General features: G+C 41.5%; 1 protein-coding gene across 3 annotated transcripts in view; it reads right to left on the bottom strand.

The window, feature by feature from the left end:
- Positions 1-15,711, bottom strand: part of PHKB (phosphorylase kinase regulatory subunit beta) — a 261,142-nt gene that overhangs the window by 238,509 nt on the left and 6,922 nt on the right. Inside the window, exons 2-3 of one of the 3 annotated variants that reach the window (XM_038753617.1) lie at positions 15,293-15,387; positions 8,488-8,499 (exon numbers count right to left, since the gene is read on the bottom strand). In XM_038753617.1, the coding sequence (XP_038609545.1) occupies positions 8,488-8,499; positions 15,293-15,347 (67 nt within the window). In that variant the 5' untranslated portion in view covers positions 15,348-15,387. The remainder of the gene's footprint in view (positions 1-8,487; positions 8,500-15,292; positions 15,388-15,711) is intronic. The other 2 variants (XM_038753618.1, XM_038753619.1) reach the window with 2 other exon arrangements.

Genomic DNA, 15,711 nt, shown 5'->3' with positions numbered 1-15,711 from the left:
AGCACTGTACTAAGCGCTTGGGAAGTACAAGTTGGCAACATATAGAGACAGTCCCTACCCAACAGTGGGCTCACAGTCTAGAAGGGGGATCAATCACATTCATTGAGCACTTACTGTGTGCAGAGCACCGTACTAAGAGCCTGAAAGAGTATAATACGAACTGAGATTTCTGCCTATTAATCATACTTTTACATTTGGGCAAAACATTGATTTCTCTTTGGATTTGCTCCTCTTCATGAGAACTTTCTTGTTTAGCAGACTATAGAAAACAGAGAGAAGTGAGAGGATGCAGAGCTCGGATAGTCCTGCTGAAAATGTTTTAGCCTCACTGTTGCCTGCAGTCTTTTCAAATGCACCTTGCTGACACAATAATAGTAATAATGATGATGATGGCATTTGTAAGGTACTTACTATGTGCCAAGCATCGTTCTAAGCACTAGGGGAGATACAAGATAATCAGGTTGTCCCATGTGGGGCTCACAGTCTTAATCCCCATTTTACAGATGAGGTATCTGAGGCACAGAGAAGTTAAGTAACTTGCCCAAAGTCACACAGCTGACAAGTGGCAGAGCTGGGATTAGAACCCATGACCTCTGACTCCCAATCCCATGCTCTTTCCACTGAGAAACATTGTGTACATTTAGAAAGAATAGCCACAGAGGAGGCTTCCAAGTCTAAAAATTAAAGACCCTAATCGGGATTTTTTGGAAGTATAAAAGCTTTTATAAAGCTTTATAAAAACATGAAATGCTCACTTTGAACATAAACAGCTAAATTAAACCAGGCTTATTTTTTCGGTTCCCCCAAAAAAGAGAGACTTTGAAGGGGTCCCAAATTCAGCCTCCTGTATTCATCTTGTCTGTCAGCCAATTAACACTAGACTTCAGATGCTACCAATTAACACCAAACATTTCTATGAAGCTGAGAGAGAGATTCTTCAGGAGCGCTCTCTCATATCTGTTTTCTGCAGAAAAGAGAAAGGAAATTTATGACACACTAAAGAGCAGCTTTCATGCAGGAAACTCAAGTTCCTTCAGAGCTGCCTCTACCTAATTCCCTCTGCTATTCACAGATCATCTGTAGTCTGATTTTTTTAATTTTTGTAATTTTGAAAGGGGGCAATTTGGATATAGATTTCCTGATTCTATTTTTAAAAAAATACTCGTGTTACTCTTTATATTTTCTACTAATTAGCTTTTAACTTTACCTTACCTAAGCATGCCGCCTTTTACCATGATTCGTAAGGCTGACAATATAATCAACTCACAATTCTGTGGAATAGGTAATTCCAGATAAAACCAAACCTTGAGACTTCACAGACCTGTTTCAATCTCATTCCCCTACTTGTATTTTAGAGCTCCTATCAAGGAGCTCCCCCTCAGAGTTTCCCGTACTCTACCAGTCTCGGCTACGGGAGGGAGAGTCAAGCAGAGGATCCCCCTCATCTTACCTCCTTCCCTTCCCCACAGCACCTGTATATACGTATATATGTTTGTACATATTTATTACTCTATTTATTTATTTTACTCGTACATATCTGTTCTATTTATTTTATTTTGTCAGTATGTTTGGTTTTGTTCTCTGTCTCCCCCTTCTAGACCGTGAGCCCACTGTTGGGTAGGGACCGTCCCTATATGTTGCCAACTTGTACTTCCCAAGCGCTTAGTACAGTGCTCTGCACACAGTAAGCGCTCAATAAATACAATTGACTGACTGATTGAATACCCAATCCATTGCTAGCTTGGGCAGTAGCTAGCGAGTGGAAGGCAATCTGCTACAAGTCAAGACTCACCCGTGCTGGGCAGAGATGTGTTCGTGGTGTCTTTTAGACTGTGAGCCCACTGTTGGGTACGGACTGTCTCTATATGTTGCCAACTTGTACTTCCCAAGCGCTTAGTACAGTGCTCTGCACACAGTATGCGCTCAATAAATACGATTGATTGATTGATTGATTGGTGTCGCTAAGGGTTGGGAATGCCTCCATGGCATAAGACAAGGTAAGAGGGAGCAACAATGACTACTGAACCTACTTCACCTCTTGTTCTCATCCGCGGAGCTGCTAATGAGCAGTGAAGTGAGTGTCTGGAAAAATCTAGACAAAAGAGAAGCAGCAGCAATGCTAATATATCGATTGGATAATCCGTCCCCGGATAATGAAGAATTGATGGTGTGGGCTAAAATGCCAATCGGGCAAATCCCTGGATAATGAAGAATTGATGGTGTGGGCTAAAATGCCAATCGGGCAAATGATATACTCAGGCAGACCTTGGCCCTCTGCCACAACTTCCTGCCAATGGACCCTTTATCAGATTCCACTTTTCTGCTGTGTGACCTTGGGCAAGTCACTTAACTCTTCTGTGTCTCAGTTACCTCATCTGTAAAATGGGGAGTAAGACTGTGAAGCCCATGTGGGACAACCTGATTACCTTGTACCTACCCTAGCACTTAGAACAGTGCTTGGCATGTAGTAAGCGCTTACCAAATACCATAATAAGTAATATCTCTAGGCACAAAGACATTTGCACACGTAAAAGATCAATCCAGCAATGGTATTTATTGAGCGCTTACTTTTGCAGAGCACTGTACTAAGAGTTGTTTGACATGTTCCCTACCCACAGTGAGCTTACAATCCAGAGGGAGAGACAGACTTTCATCATCAAAGGCATTTATTGCGTGCTCACTGTGCTGCAGGTGGGGAAGCAAAACACAGTTGGTAGGCACGTTTGCTCCCTCCAACGACTTTACAGCCTAGAAGGGGAGACGGACATTAATATAAATAAATCATTTATAATATATAACTTTTAGATATGTGCATGAGGGCAGGGTGGCTGAGAGTGGGGTGAATACCAAATGCACAAAGGTCCAAGTGCATAGACAATACAGAAGGGAGAGGTAGCTAGGGGAAAGAGGGCTTAATCAGGGAAGGCCTCTTGGAGGTCGTGTGACCTTACTAAGATTTTGAAGGTGGGGAGAGTGGTGGTCTGGTGAAGGAGGAGGGAGTTCCAGGCCAGAAGGTGGTCATGGGAAAGGGGTCGGCAGTGAGATAGACGAGATCGGGGAGCAGTGAGAAACTTGGTGCTTAGGAGGGAAGTGTGTGGGCTGGGCTGGAGGACGCGATCCATAAGGTAAGATAGGAGAGGGCAAGCTGAGTGCTTTAAAGCTAGCAGTAAGGAGTTCCTTGGCAATCTAGAAGCTCTTGAGGAGTCGGGAGGAATAGACTGAACTTTTTTTTTTTTTGGAGAAAAGATCTGTGCAGCAGAATGAAGTATGGCCTGGATGGGGGCGAGACAGCAGGCAGGGAAGTCAGTGAGGAGGCAGACGCAATAGTCAAGGTGGGGTAAGCTAAGCGCTTGGACCAGCAGAGTAGCAGTTTGGATGGAGAGAAAAGGATGGATTTTAGTGCTGTGGTGAAGGTAGAACTGACAGGATTTAATGACAGATTAGATGCCTGGGTTGAATGAGAGAGATGAGTCGAGGAAAACGCCAAGGTTATGGGCTTGTGAGGTAGGGAGGATAATAATAATAATGATGGCATTTATTAAGTGCTTACTATGTGCAAAGCACTGTTCTAAGTGCTGGGGAGGTTACAAGGTGATCAGCTTGTCCCACAGGGGGCTCACAGTCTTCATCCCCATTTTACAGATGAGGTAACTGAGGCACAGAGGAGTTAAGTGACTTGCCCAAAGTCACACAGCTGACAATTGGTGGAGCCGGCATTTGAACCCATGACCTCTGACTCCAAAGCCTGGGCTCCTTCCACTGAGCCATGCTGCTTCTCTGCGTGATAGAGATATAGAGATACAGTTATTCAACTCCGCTCTCTTGTTCACGCCTCACATCCAAGCCATCATCAAAACCTGCCGGTCTCAGCTCCACAACATTGCCGAGATCCGCCCTTTCCTCTCCATCCACAGGGCTACCCTTCTCATTCAAGCTCTCATCCTATCCCATCTGGACTACTGCATCAGCCTTCTCTCTGATCTCCCATCCTCCTGTCTCTCCCCACTTCAATCCATACTTCATGCTGCTGCCCAGATCGTCTTTGTGCAGAAACGCTCTGGGCATGTTACTCCCCTCCTCAAAAATCTCCAGTAGCTATCAATCAACCTACACATCAGGTAAAAACTCCTCACCCTCGGCTTCAAGGCTGTCCATCCCCTCGCCCCCTCCTACCTCACCTCCCTTCTCTCCTTCTCCAGCACAGCCCGCACCCTCCGCTCCTCTGCCGCTAACCTCCTCACCGTACCTCGTTCTCGCCTGTCCCACCGTCGACCCCCGACCCACGTCCTCCCCCTGGCCTGGAATGCCCCCCCTCCGCACATCTTCCAAGCTAGCTCTCTTCCTCCCTTCAAAGTCCTACCAAGAGCTCACCTCCTCCAAGAGGCCTTCCCAGACTGAGCCCCCCTTTTCCCTCCCCCTCCTCCCCATCCCCCCCGCCTTGCCTCCTTCCCCTCCCCACAGCACCTGTATATATGTATCTATGTTTGTACATATTTATTACTCTATTTATTTTACTTGTACATATTTATTCCATTTATTTCATTTGGTTTCTATGTCTTGTTTTGTTGTCTGTCTCCCCCTTCTTGTCTGGGAGCCCGCTGTTGGGTAGGCACCGTCTCTATATGTTCCAAACTTGTACTTCCCAAGAGCTTAGTACAGTGCTCTGCACACAGTAAGTGCTCAATAAATACGATTGAATGAATGAATGATAGGAAAGACACGTCTGTTGTGTGATATTGGCCAAGTCACTTAACTTCTCTGTGCCCCAGCTACCTCATCTATAAAATGAGGATTAAATCCTACTCCCTCCTACTTAGACTGTGAGACCCAGTCCAATGTGATTAACTTGTATCTATCCCAATGTTTAGAACAGTGCTTGGCGGTTAGCAAGTGCTTAACAAGTACCATTATTATTAGGGGGAGGACAGATCTTGGATGGGAAGATAAGGAGTTCTGTTCTGGACATAAAAATCAATTCCAAGATTACCTTACTTTTCTTTCTTTCTTAGGGAAAAAGAAAAATTTTGGACTATTTCACAAAATGCAAGGCACAAGCATCTAACTACCCTTATTATCAAGTTTCTACTCAGATTGGATTTTTAAGTTTAGATCTTCAGTGGAAATCATCAGATTGGGAAAGAGAGGAGTTCAGGTGGGCTGATCAATTCAACTAAATCTAGTTTTAGTAAAGAAATGGAAATTGGTGAAAACATTCACATGATAATTAAACTAAGTTTTGGGTTTTGATCAGAAACCAGGAGAGGCATTGATAAAAAAAACATTATTTGCAGTAACTTAGCTATTTAAAAAAATAAATTGATATATAATGATCCGGATTTAAAATTGGTGGAAAATTTGTCAACAATTGACTATTCCACGCAGGGCAGTGGATAACTAATAAAATATCTGGGGAAATACAACAGGTTTGAACTGAAACATTTTATTCTTGGTTGTTGTTATGCAAATAAGTTGTTGAACTGTCAAAATCCTAACATAATCCCCCTTGATACTGTATACGTTTGCCTTTTTCTATTTAAGCAACTTATGTATTCATGACAAGGGTAAAGAGTTTCTCTCTTCTCCACCAGCTGAAGTAAAGCAACAAGGCCCAGACTATTAAATGACACCACGAAAATGCAGAAAAACGAAAACACGTTCTCTCATGTATTTTTCAATGTTGAGGAGATTTTCTTTTTTCCAATACATTTTGAATCACACAAAAGTAGACTTCAATTTTCAGAAATATATTTCAACTCAAGTCTGTTTCTAGAAGATTTTCAATCTATTCCATGTTGTGAATCTTGGAAGCCGAGATTTTCTTTCTGTCCTCTTTAATGTGTAGCCAGTTCTTTCATTCACTCTTACAACCACATTTCAAACAAAATTGCAAGGCCAATTTTGTGAGCCCACTGTTGGGTAGGGACCGTCTCTATATGTTGCCAACTTGTACTTCCCAAGCGCTTAGTACAGTGCTCTGCACACAGTAAGCGCTCAATAAATATGATTGAATGAATGAATGAATTTTAAGGTTCTTGCTATTTTAGGTGAAGTCCACCCTTCATAGACAAAAGTCTTCCCATATACAAAAATACTAAGTATACTGTAGCTCTCGATGACTCCCTTTAGAGCAATAGAGACAATGCCTGCCCACACTGGGCTTACACTCTAGAAGAGGGGAGACAGACATCAAAACAAGTAAACAGGAATCAGTATAAACAGAATTAGAGATATATTCACATCAAAACAAGTAAGCAGGCATCAATATAAATTAATAGAATTAGAGATATACGCACATCAAAACAAGTAAACAGGCATCAATACAAATAAATAGAATTAGAGGTATATACACATCAAAACAAGTAAACAGGCATCAATATAAATAGAATTAGAGACATGTACATAGATACACAAGTGCTGTGGGGTGGGGGGGTACAGCAAAGGGAGCGATTTGAGGTGACGCGGAGGGGAAGGGGAGCTTAGGAAAAGGGAGGCTTAGTCTGGGAAGACCTCTTGGAGGAGGTGAGGGCTTTAAAGTGGGGGAAGAGTGATTGTTCTACAACGATCTCTGTTTCAGAAAAATAGCCAAGCAGGTTGTCAGGGCTTCACTTTGGTTCATCCTCTCCCTCTGCAATAGTAGTAATAGCATTTATAAAATGCATACTGTGTGCTGAGCACTGTACTAAGCTCTGGGAGAGAAATACGAGTAGGAATTTGTCACAGTCCCTGTCCCTTGTGGGGTTCACAATCTAATAGGCACAGGGGTGAGTTTCCTGAAGTAACCGTAGAACTTTGGGGTAAAACCTAAGTCTTAATAATACTTGTCATGCCGTCAAGTCATCTTCGACCCATAGCAAAGCCATGGACACATCCCTCCCAAAACACCCCACCTCCATCTGCAATCGTTCTGGTAGTTTATCCGCAGAGTTTTCTTGGTAAAAATATGGAAGTGGTTTACCATTGTCTTCTTCTACGCAGTCAACTTAATTCTCCACCCTCGACTCTCTCCTATGCCGCTGCTGCCCAGCACAGGTGAGTTTTGACTTGTAGCAGATTGCCTTCCACTCTCTAGCCACTGGCCAAGCTGGGAATGGAATGGATACGCCTCTGCCTGACTCTTTCCTCCCATCGTCGAGACTGATAGAGTACTGGGAACTCTCCAGGTGTTACTACTAATAATGTAATAATAATAATATAATAACAGTGCAATAGTAGTAGTAGTAGTATGGTACTTGCTAAATGCTTACTATGTGACAAGCACTGTTCTAAGTAGTAGAGTAGATACAAGTTAATCAGGTTGGACACATTCCCTTGTCCCACACTGGGCTCACCCTTTTCATCCCCATTTTACAGATGAAGTAACTGAAGCCCAGAAAAGTCTTGTTACTATTGGACAGATCCTCAACAACAGATCCTTTAAGGCAGGACCAATTTGACATGGCTATAAAATGTGGATATAAAGACACCTCCAACTCACTTAACAGTTCTAGACTGTGAGCCCGTTGTTGGGTAGGTACCGTCACTACATGTTGCCAACTTGTACTTCCCAAGCGCTTAGTACGGTACTCTGCACACAGTAAGCGCTTAATAAATACGATTGAATGAATAAATGAACGGTTTCATCAGCACAGCCTGTGAGCCAAATGCATCAGAAAGCAAGAACCACCTCTTCCCACATAGCTAACGAGCCCTAAGGCACATCTCTAAGCCACACAGCTTCACTGAACAGGTGAACAGAATCACACAGAGAGTAGGAAAGTCCCTGGGCAGCTGGGAGACAGTACAGAGAAAGGGCTCACACACAAGCAAAGAAAGCAAAATGGAACACAATCTCCAATGCGATGTTGCAGAGGATTGTTGGGAGAATATTGCAGCAAATGGAACTGGCTGGCTAACAACAATCAAAGGAGAAATCGCTCTCCTTGAGTGCAGGCTTTCCAAAAGTTAGTACGCTGACAGTTTCAGAAGCAGGTATTTCTTGTAGTAAGAGACAAAAACACTGGCACAGCAAGAACATTAAAAAAAAAGGATTCCTCATTTTTCTTTTCAGTGAAAGCTGTATGCCTGGATAGGACTTAACTGCCAACGACCTCATCTTCAGGTTCTTAAATAATGAGCACACGCTTTCTCTCTCACGTCACACGCAGCAGTAGGTTGAGAAAGAATCAAGTGGCAATTTCCAAACAAAAACTGTACTTCATTTGCAGTCCTCTCCAGTAATTCTTAACTTCCCCCACTTTATATGACTTTTTTCATGATTGCAGTTCTCAGGCAGAAGATTATTACTGAGGTTGTGGATTTATTTGTTGTGGGATAGGTAGAACTGATTAGGTGAGTTCTTTGATTTCAGAGAAGTTAGTTAACACATACCCAGAAAAGACTCTTCGCAATGATCAACAAAACTTATACATCTGGAAATGCGTACATTCAGTCTTTCAGCTTATTATAGCAAGTTTCAACTTCAAAGTATATTCTCCCAGAGGCACTTACCAGAAAATTTGCCTTCAGTGGCAAGGGGAAAAAAGACAAACTATTACTGCATTTAAAAAATACAGATCCCATTCCAATAGTTTAGAACAAAGTAATACCTTTAAGAGAGTCATGTTAAAAAAAGATTTGATTAAAAGAAGAAAATGATGGTCAATGTCCAATAACAGTAAATTAGCATAATGATTAATAATTACAAGTTTGGCCCATCAAAAATCTTTCTAAAAACTCATGTCATTTGTAAAGCTCCAAACCTCAGACCTGAGGAGTCTAGCACCTCCTGAAAAATGCACATATTTCTTACACCTTCAAAAATACCTTCTAGATTTCCTTTTTTATATAGTTTCTCTAACCCTGAAACCCTGCTATGGTTTTAATTCCACATTAAAGTACGCTTCACTGGGGATATAACTATGACATCTATTATGAAACCAAGAGAGCAGGCTTGCCCTAAGGGATCACAAAAGCACGAAACTCGGGTTGAGAGGATTTCTTAGTTTCAAAAACAAATAAACTCAAAAATCCCTCAAGTACCCTTAAGCCTCCCACCCTCATTCCCACAGCACTTATGGATATATCTGAAATTTATTTTAATGTCAGTCTCCCCCTCTAGACGGTAAGCTCCTTGTGGGTAGGACATATGTCTACTTACTCTGCTGCACTGCACTCTTCCAAGCACTTAGTATAGGGCTCCTCCATACTGAATGTGCTCAATAAATACTATTGATTAATAAATAACATTGATAGATTGATCCAAGCATTTAGTACAGTGCTTTGTGCACAATAAGCACTCAATAAACACCACTGATTCACTGATGGATTGAAGTGGCATTGCAGAGATTAGAACCCAGGTGCAAGATCCATGCTCTTTCCACTAGTCCATGCTGCTTCTCAATGGATATATTCTTCAAAAGTAGATATACTCTTCACATACTATAGTTAGAAAGGACAACTAAGTCGTAATAATAATGATGATATTTGTTAAGTGCTAACTATATGCCAAACACTGTTCAAAAGCGCTGAGGCAGATACAAGGTCATCAGATTGTCCCACGAGGGACTCACAGTCTTCATCCCCATTTTACAGATGAGGGAACTGAGGCACAGAGAAGTGAAGTGACTTGCCCACAGTCACCCAGCTGACAAGTGGTGGAGCTGAGATTAGAACCCACGACATCTGACTCCCAAGCTCTTGCTCTTTCCACTAAGCCACACTGTTGTGTGGGAGAAACATTCATTCATTCAATCGATCATATTTATTAAGTGCTTCCTGTGTGCAGAGCACTGTACTAAGCGGTTGGGAGACTACAACACAACAATAAACAGACATATTCCCTGCCCACAACGAGTTTGCAATCTAGATGTGGGGAGGGAGATGGACACTACTAGAAATAACGCTGTCCGCCACCGCAACAGGTTTCCTGTAGATTCCTAGTCCAGCTAGGAGGGTGAGGCCTAAACTTTTAAAACTTTTAAAACTCTGACTGCCTCACTTGCCACAATGCCCTATTAAGCCTGTCACACAGGAGTGACCATTTGGTGCGGTAAACTAAACTAGGTGCTTGGGAAGGAAGGGCGGGAGAAATAAGTGATCCACTCCCTGCTCACGATAAGCTTACAGCATAATGGGGGAGACGGACAGAAAAATATAACTGAAAGTACAGTCGAATATACAATAGTGATATTTGATATGTTTGTGGTACATGCTCTGAAGTTCATAGTTTGGTTGAAGGGTTTACATGGCTTAGAGTGCTGGTTAATGGGGGAAAGCTTGTTGGAACATGTGGGATTTTAGGAGGACTTCGAATGGGGGGGGAGAGCTGTGGTCTGTCACACTTGTGGGAGGGAATTCCAGTCCAGGAAACAGTATGGAAGAGGGTACTGAGACTGATGAGTAGAAAAGGAGGAACAGCTAAAAGATTGGTTTGGAATGAATGAGCCCCTTCCTTCCTCTCCCCCTCATCCCCCTCGTCCCCCTCTCCATCCCCCCAATCTTACCTCCTTCCCTTCCCCACAGCACCTGTATATATCTATATATGTATGTACATATTTATTACTCCATTTATTTATTTATTTATTTATTTATTTATTTTACTTGTACATATCTATTCTATTTATTTTATTTTGTTAGTATGTTTGGTTTTGTTCTCTGTCTCCCCCTTTTAGACTGTGAGCCCACTGTTGGGTAGGGACTGTCTCTATATGTTGCCAATTTGTACTTCCCAAGCGCTTAGTACAGTGCTCTGCACATAGTAAGCGCTCAATAAATACGATTGATGATGATGATGATGAATGAAGAGTGAGCCTTTTTGTTTTTTTAATGGTACTTATTAAGCACTTACTACGTGTCAAGCACCATACTAAGCTCTGGGATACATCCAAGATAATCAGGTCATTGCAAATAGTGAGTAAACCCGGAGAGCTCCGGATCTGCTACACATTTGACAAAACAATGAACATGAAACATTTTCTGAGTGCCTTAAAATTTGAACTCGACAGTATATATACACACCCTCTAGACTGCAAGCTCACTGTAGGTAGGGAACATAATAATACTGGTATTTGTCAAGCACTTACTATGTGCCAAGCACTCTTCTAAGCACTGGGGTAGATACAAGGTCCTCAGGTTGTCCCACGTGGGGCTCACAGTCTCAATTCCCACTTTACAGATGAGGTAAGTGAAGCACAGAGAAGTTAAGTGACTTGTTCAAGGTCACACAGCAGACAAGTGACGGAGTCAGGATTAGAACCCATGACCTCTGGCTCCCAAGCCCCTGCTCTTGACACTAGGCCATGCTGCTTTCTCGACCAACTCTTGTATTGCACTCTCCCAAGAGCTGAGCACAGTGCTCCACATACAGTAAGCACTCAATAAATTCCACTGATGATGATGTAAACTGTATCTGCCTCAGTGTTTATACAGTACGTGGTATGTAGTAATCACTGAATAAGTACCATTATTCATTCATTCATTCTTTCACTCAATCGTATTTATTAAGTGCTTACTGATTGCAAAGAACTGTACTAAGCATTCAGGAAAGTACAATGCAACAATAAACGGTGACAATCCCTGCCCACAGTGAGCTCACAGTCTGGCGGGGTGGGGTGTGGGGAAAGGCAGACAAATAAATAAAATTACAGATATACAAATAAGTGCTGTGAGGTGGAGGGGAAGAGGGGGAAGAGCAAAGGGAGCAAGTCAGGGTGACAGAGAAGGGAGTGGGAGATGAGGAAAAGCGGGGTTTAGTCTGGGAAGGCCTCCTGGAGGAGATGTGCCTTCAATAAGGCTGTGAAAGGGGTTACGGAAGCACCACCACTAGAAGTGTAAGAGCAATAAACTTTGTACTCCCAGAAACAAAGTTGATGAACGAAGTTGGTGTGTTACGGTGACTGAACAGCTAAGATGAAAAAAGTAGATGGGTTGGGGGGGTGGGGGTGAAACCATTTTTAGGACAGTAATACGGATCTTCTCGTGAGAGAACAGAGACAGTTTTTTTGCACGATGAAACCTTTCAGCTAGCAACATCTGAACTGAAGCTTCATCTACGCAAAGGATATATATAGAAAGTGTTCTTTAAGGTCAACAAAATTCATGGCAGGATAGTTAGGCTGTATCATATGTCCCCATTTAATGCACCTGCTCGTATTGGGGAGGAGAACTTCCTAAAGGCACATGAAAGCTCCCAACTGGATACAAGTTTAAAAGTGGTTTACAGAAGACCCTAGATTTGGGCAGAGAGAACATGTGAATAGCTAATACGAGGCAAATATATAGAAGCACTGTATGTGAAAATCCCGCTGCGACTCACATGCTTTCAATGGTGGTTTCCATAGAAACGAAAATTAACTCTGCTTTTGAATTTTTTCGTTTGTTTATTGACAATGTAACAGTGGGATATTTGTGAGACATCTACTTGAGGTGAAAATTCCCCTTATTTAATCAAAATATCTTATCTAAGCTTCACTGAGCAAGGGACCCATGTCAGTGGAAAACACGTACGGTCTGGCTGCAACACTTACAAAAGGGAATAATGAGCACATAATCCAGTGGATAATTCGAATTGCTTGATCGTACTTGGTAGGCCAGAGTTGTTAAACAAAGTGAAAGAAGGAAAATTAAAAAAGGATGGGTTTATCTTAACCTTGGGTCATCCTATGGAAGAAGGGCCCAGAGTGCAGAAAACTAAATTTTTGCCAAGGGAAAAGAATGACCCCCACAAAAATGCTGGATTTAACTTTTGATAAAAATGACTTTATGTGACAAAAGTTAAATTACTGATTCTGTTAATTATTCTCTTAATTATCATTATTTTGGTATTTGTTAATAATAATAGCACTTATTAAGCACTTACTATGTGCAAAGCACTGTGTCAAACACTGTTGTCTTAATTATTCTCTTTACTATTATTTACGGTTTTGTTAAGCACTTACTGTGTGTCAAGCACTAAGTGCTAGGGTAGATAAAAGATAATCACTATCCCTGTCCCACATAGGGCTCGCCATTAAGCCACAAAGTTCATAGGCTTACTGTGGAATAAGCCTCAGTGAACAACAGAAAAACAACAGAAAATTCAAATGAATTGTGCACTATGCCTGAGGGGAAAATAATGGTACATTGCAAAAGTTTCACCCAATCTATGTTAACCAAGGCAGTTCCCAATGAGGTAGCATTAGGGTCCATCTGACCAAGGACCATGGCTACTAAAAGATCCTTTCTGTCTCATCAGGAACTGTTTCCACTCCCGAGCAAGGTTACCAGAAGAGCAAAAACTCTGATCCTCTGCTTGTGCCTTCTTTTTCCAGCAAAGGGCCGAAACAGGGCAATTAACGATAATGCATAAGATCAATTAATCAATCAGTGGCATTTATTGAGCACTTACTGTGTGCAGAGTACTAGGCACTTTACTAAGGCACTTGGATTCAGAAGAGTTTTTCATTGTAAAGAGATGTAGGTTCATTTTAAAGGAACTGAAATCGTATCCGGGTTAGGGGGCGGAAACAATTTCATCATGTAGCCTTTTGCTTAAGCGGCATTAATTTTAATGGAATTTTACCTGTGTGAGAGATGCAAGGACCGCTTAGTAAGAAACACTGCAAATACCTCCCAAACAATAAAAGGAAAGAGGACTACAAGATGACAACATTTCTCACCTCACCACAAAATAATGCAATCTCTGAGTTTTGATAACTCACCTCCACTTGCTGCAACTTTAACTGTCTTGCCTAGGAGGTGAAGCAACCTACTTTATGGTATATTGTTTTGCTTTCTGGGTTAGTAAATGAGCTCAGGTCCTGCAATTTCATTATGGGATAAAAGTTTTTCAGTGCTTTTTTTTAATGCTCGAAAGGTGCTCTGGTTTACACTGTTAAAAACCCCCAACAAAAACAGAAAAAACTGGAAACCCAGATACTGAGAAGCAGTAGTGGGCCTGGGAATCAGGAGACTGGGATTTTAATCCCAGCTCCATGCCTGGCCTACTGTACAATTTTGGGCAAGTCATGTGCCTCAGTTAACTCATCTGTAAAATAGGGATTAAATACCTGCTCTTCCCCACCCTGTACTTTCAACCCCATGGGAGACATGGATTATGTCTAACCTGATTATCTTGTATCTAAGCAGTGCTTAGCACACAGTAAGTGCTTAATAAATAACACAATTATTATGATGTTAGAATTAAACATTTTTCACTTAAGAACACATTAAATCCATCAGAAGGAAAAACTCATCAATGGTAATACTTCAAGATCTGACTCTCCAAATCCAATCAAGAAAACGGGTTAAAAAAAACCTTCAAGAACAAACTCAGGCTATAATACATATAATGATCAATTTATAATGATATGGAAGCAGATTTTCGAGATCTATGTTCATTCTGGATGCTCAGAGTCAGGGTGTGACTTCAGGATTTTTCAGCTGAAACTTCATCCTTTCAGCATGACCTCTGTAAAGTGGGATAGACATTAATTCTTTATGTTATTGTTCTTCATTCAAGGATGACCAGACTTATAAAATTTGAGCTAATTGCCTCAGCAAGCTATGCCTTTGTTTTCTCTTGTGATTCTTTCCCTAGGAGTACGAACGACAACCAGGGCTGAGGGGAATGCAGGTGCTCAGAAGCCCCTGGAGAAAGCGGCATTTTTCCTAAGGATTGGGGAAGGAAAAGCGGCCCGCTGACCTGCCGGAACCTCATTCCTTTGGGATGTTCTGCCAGATTCAACCAACCCACAGAAGTCTCCACCTTAAACCCTCCGGTCAGGGGCCTGATATCCTGGGAATATGCCCAGCTGGCTGGACTGAGGCAGCTGACTTTGCCAATATCCTTTCTTTTCCAAATGATTACAGTACTTTTCTTAGTTATACAACAGTGCATTTAAATCCACAAGTGAAGATGCAATTAACATCACTGCAATAATGTTCATAGCATTAAGAAGGAGAAGAAAGCAACCCTCAAAAGTTAGAAAGCCTGAATGGTGTATTAAAAGTAATTTCTCAACTTAAAATACTGAACGATTTGGTATTCCCACTAACTGGAAACACCTACAGTTTTACCAGTTAAAAGACAAGTGACGAAACTACAAAGATAGATCAAATGAGCCTAAGATTTAAAATCCACTCCCCCAAAGCTATTCTTAATCTATTCCCACAAAATAGCTCCATTTATATGATACATATATGTATGGATTTATACATATATGGACAAATATATATACATATATGCGCAAGACACTATTAAAACAGCAATGGAGAAAAGAGAGAAATTTAAAGAATTAAATATATTAAATGAACCCTTCTGGGTCTATACACTTACCAGACCTTAAGAAAGCACGGGAAGAAGTGGCTGCCTCATTGTCCGAACTGGCCATTGCAAAATCTTGTCTCTAACCACATACGTCTCAGGCTAAACTATAACAATTTTCAAAACTGTTTAGTGAAGGTTAGATTTAATTAAGCAAAAATCAAGCAAATGCAAGGTTAGCGGTGTTATTACCTCGATGCAGGACACAATCATTGAGATGATTGGGGTTCATGATAATGTGATTTTTGTGCCTTTTATACTTCTAAAATTGGACTGAACTATTACTATCGACTTAATGAAACTAGGTATACCAAATATCCATTTATTAAAAGTGTAACAAGTAAAACTTTTTGTTGTGCAGCGAAATCCTTGTTTGCCACTATATAACACTGTTATTACTCTAGTTCAATCTACCCGAGATTGAAATTAGC

This window comes from Tachyglossus aculeatus, chromosome 11 (assembly GCF_015852505.1).
Source record: "Tachyglossus aculeatus isolate mTacAcu1 chromosome 11, mTacAcu1.pri, whole genome shotgun sequence".
In the NCBI taxonomy this organism is placed as follows: domain Eukaryota; kingdom Metazoa; phylum Chordata; class Mammalia; order Monotremata; family Tachyglossidae; genus Tachyglossus; species Tachyglossus aculeatus.
The sequence above is the reverse complement of the archived record's forward strand: the minus strand, read 5'-3'. Positions and strand labels throughout refer to the sequence as shown.